The 2517-nt window shown below is 32.5% G+C and overlaps 1 protein-coding gene across 1 annotated transcript in view; it reads left to right on the forward strand.

Annotated features, from left to right (window-relative positions):
- AK9 (adenylate kinase 9) overlaps positions 1-2517 on the forward strand; it is a 110864-nt gene that overhangs the window by 58664 nt on the left and 49683 nt on the right. Inside the window, 1 exon segment of the mRNA XM_023533389.1 lies at positions 2010-2086. Within this exon segment, the coding sequence (XP_023389157.1) occupies positions 2010-2086 (77 nt within the window).

The raw sequence follows: 2517 nt of genomic DNA on the forward strand, positions 1-2517 counted from the left end.
TATTTGAGAAAAGATGAAGATATTGACATAAGAGTAAAACGCAGTTCATGTGCTTTCTAGACCAAAAGTCTGCTACATTTTAAATAGATTAAAAATACATACATCTATAACTTTTTTAAAAGGAAAAAGAGATCTTGTCCATTTTTCTCCCAACTCTCTACCTTCACCTTCCTTTTATCACATAGAATTTTCTGAGCTATCTCTATATTCAATTTTTACTTTTGATTCTAAATTTTTATATCTTTATAAACTTCTTAATGTCAAAGATTTGCTCGGATTAAAGCAGGCTTTTCTACATGTCTATATGTTGCCTTTTAAATTCAACATGAGCATTTCAAAACAAACTTTTTTTTCATCTATTGCGGAAAATGAAATCTGAAACAGAACCAAAAAAAAAAAATGGTCAGAGACTCATTTATTTAAAGGCCTTGCAGCTTGGTTAGAAAAGACATGAACTTAACATAATTAAGAATTCCATCTTGGGCCAAATTGTCTGAAGAAGACACACTGAATTCTACAGCTTTTCCAGCATCATTTTTCAAATGTGCCAGTCAAATGCAGGGTAATTTCTGTCATAAGTGTTAGTCTTTGACTTGTCTATCCAAGTGGTTTATCAAAGTGTCTAAAAATTGGCAGCAGAATTCTTCCTCATTCTTGTCAGGTTTAGATTCTTAGCAGCAGCATACATTATCCAGGTTTTGGATAAGGGTAGTCTCACAAAAGAGCCCTGTATGAACTGACAATTCACACACAATTAAAATGGGGAAGGAAGGTGTTCAGAAACAATATCCAGTGATATCAGAGGTCTGATCACAGAGAACTCAAACTACATCAAGACTTTAGGCTGGATCACAGGATTTGGAATACAGAGAGAGAACACCTCATTTGAACAAGAAACACACCTGTTGGGAGAAGAGATCTGGTAATGTCTTTTGAAGAGAATGTATGTAACTAGATTTTCAAAGGAAGCGGGGAAAGGGCACAAAGAACGTTGAATATAAGAAAATTTCAGGCCTATAGGGAAGACTGTCCCAAATGTGCTATTGTTATGAATGAGCTCTGCTTTACTTAACTAGTCCCCTGTTGGTGAATATTTGGTACAGTTTTTTTGGTATTATGTTTTAAAGGTGCAATATTTTAAAAAGATTGCAACATTCTTATACAATAGTAGGCCAACTCCTGAGGGCTAAATTCCTAGAAATAGAATTTTGAGGTCAAAAGTATACACATTTTAATTTTTAATAAATATTGCCTTTATCCATCATTTTATTAAATTCCCTTATACATTTATTCACCATTAAGGCAGGTTTAGTGCTACAACCCTAATGAAAAACAGATTCCCTCCAGATGTTTTAAGTTTCCATATTCCAGGTCTCTTTAAATTTCACTATTACTGTGTTAAAAAGAAAGTAAATCAGAAAATAACTGTTTTGATTACAAGATAAGTTTATAAATTTTCTATTTATTCACATTTTAAAAATGCAAAAAAATTAAATAAAATTAAAAACTCTTATAATGCCATTATCCAGAGATAATTACTATCAACAATTTGATTAGTTCTCCTCTAGTCTTTTAATTGTCATTTATATACATTTTAAATACAAAATTAAATCCATATTATACATAGTTTTATATTATAATTTTTTTCACTTAACATTGTGAACATTTCTCATTTAATCAAAAGGGAAAATGGTACAATTTCTCCCATTCGCCTTTTCAACTTGGAGTTAGACAATCTTTTATTAATTTTGACAGACTTCCTAATTAATAGTCAAAGTTTTTCAAAGTGCAACATTCCAACTTTTCTTCCCCCCCCCAAAAAAATGCTCTGAAAATCAATTGACCTCAATATGAGTAAATTAAACATTTACATTGTAAAGTAAAAAGTATAAGGAATATTATGAACAACGTGCTCTATTTTTACCACTATAAGCCTTAAATCCTATAATCTTGTGAAGTGTCCAAATTTCCAAAGATAATTAAACTTTGGTCTTTTTTTTTCATTTCAGAAAAGCCAAAGAAGAGGCACTGAGAATAGAAGAAGAAAATCAAAGGCTACTGGAAGCTATGAATGCGAAAGCAAAAGGCAAACACAGATTAATATGACTAACATGTCATTTAATTTTGTACTGGTACTGCAAGCTGCTGTAGTATTTCAGTGAATTATAGACAGGGTGACCATATTTCTCTATTTGCCCACTAGAGTCCAGATTTATGGCTATGGTCTTGAAGTATTTCTTTGACCCCCTTTTATTCTCAAAGTGTTCCAACTTGGACAACAAATTATATGGTCACTGTAGTTATGGATTCATAGGGAAAAGACTCCTGACACAGATACTTACTCATGCACCCTCTAAGAGGGGTACACAGCAGGACAACATGTGCGGCATGTCTTAAAAATGATTGCCTTTGTCAAAGATGACATGTGGCTATTGGGATTACTTCTATTGAAGGATTCTGCACTTAAACTTCCACTGCTGAAGAACTTGCTCCAAAAGTTGCTTTTAAGACTGGAGT

The sequence above is a fragment of the Pteropus vampyrus genome, unplaced genomic scaffold (assembly GCF_000151845.1).
Source record: "Pteropus vampyrus isolate Shadow unplaced genomic scaffold, Pvam_2.0 Scaffold101, whole genome shotgun sequence".
Taxonomy (NCBI): domain Eukaryota; kingdom Metazoa; phylum Chordata; class Mammalia; order Chiroptera; family Pteropodidae; genus Pteropus; species Pteropus vampyrus.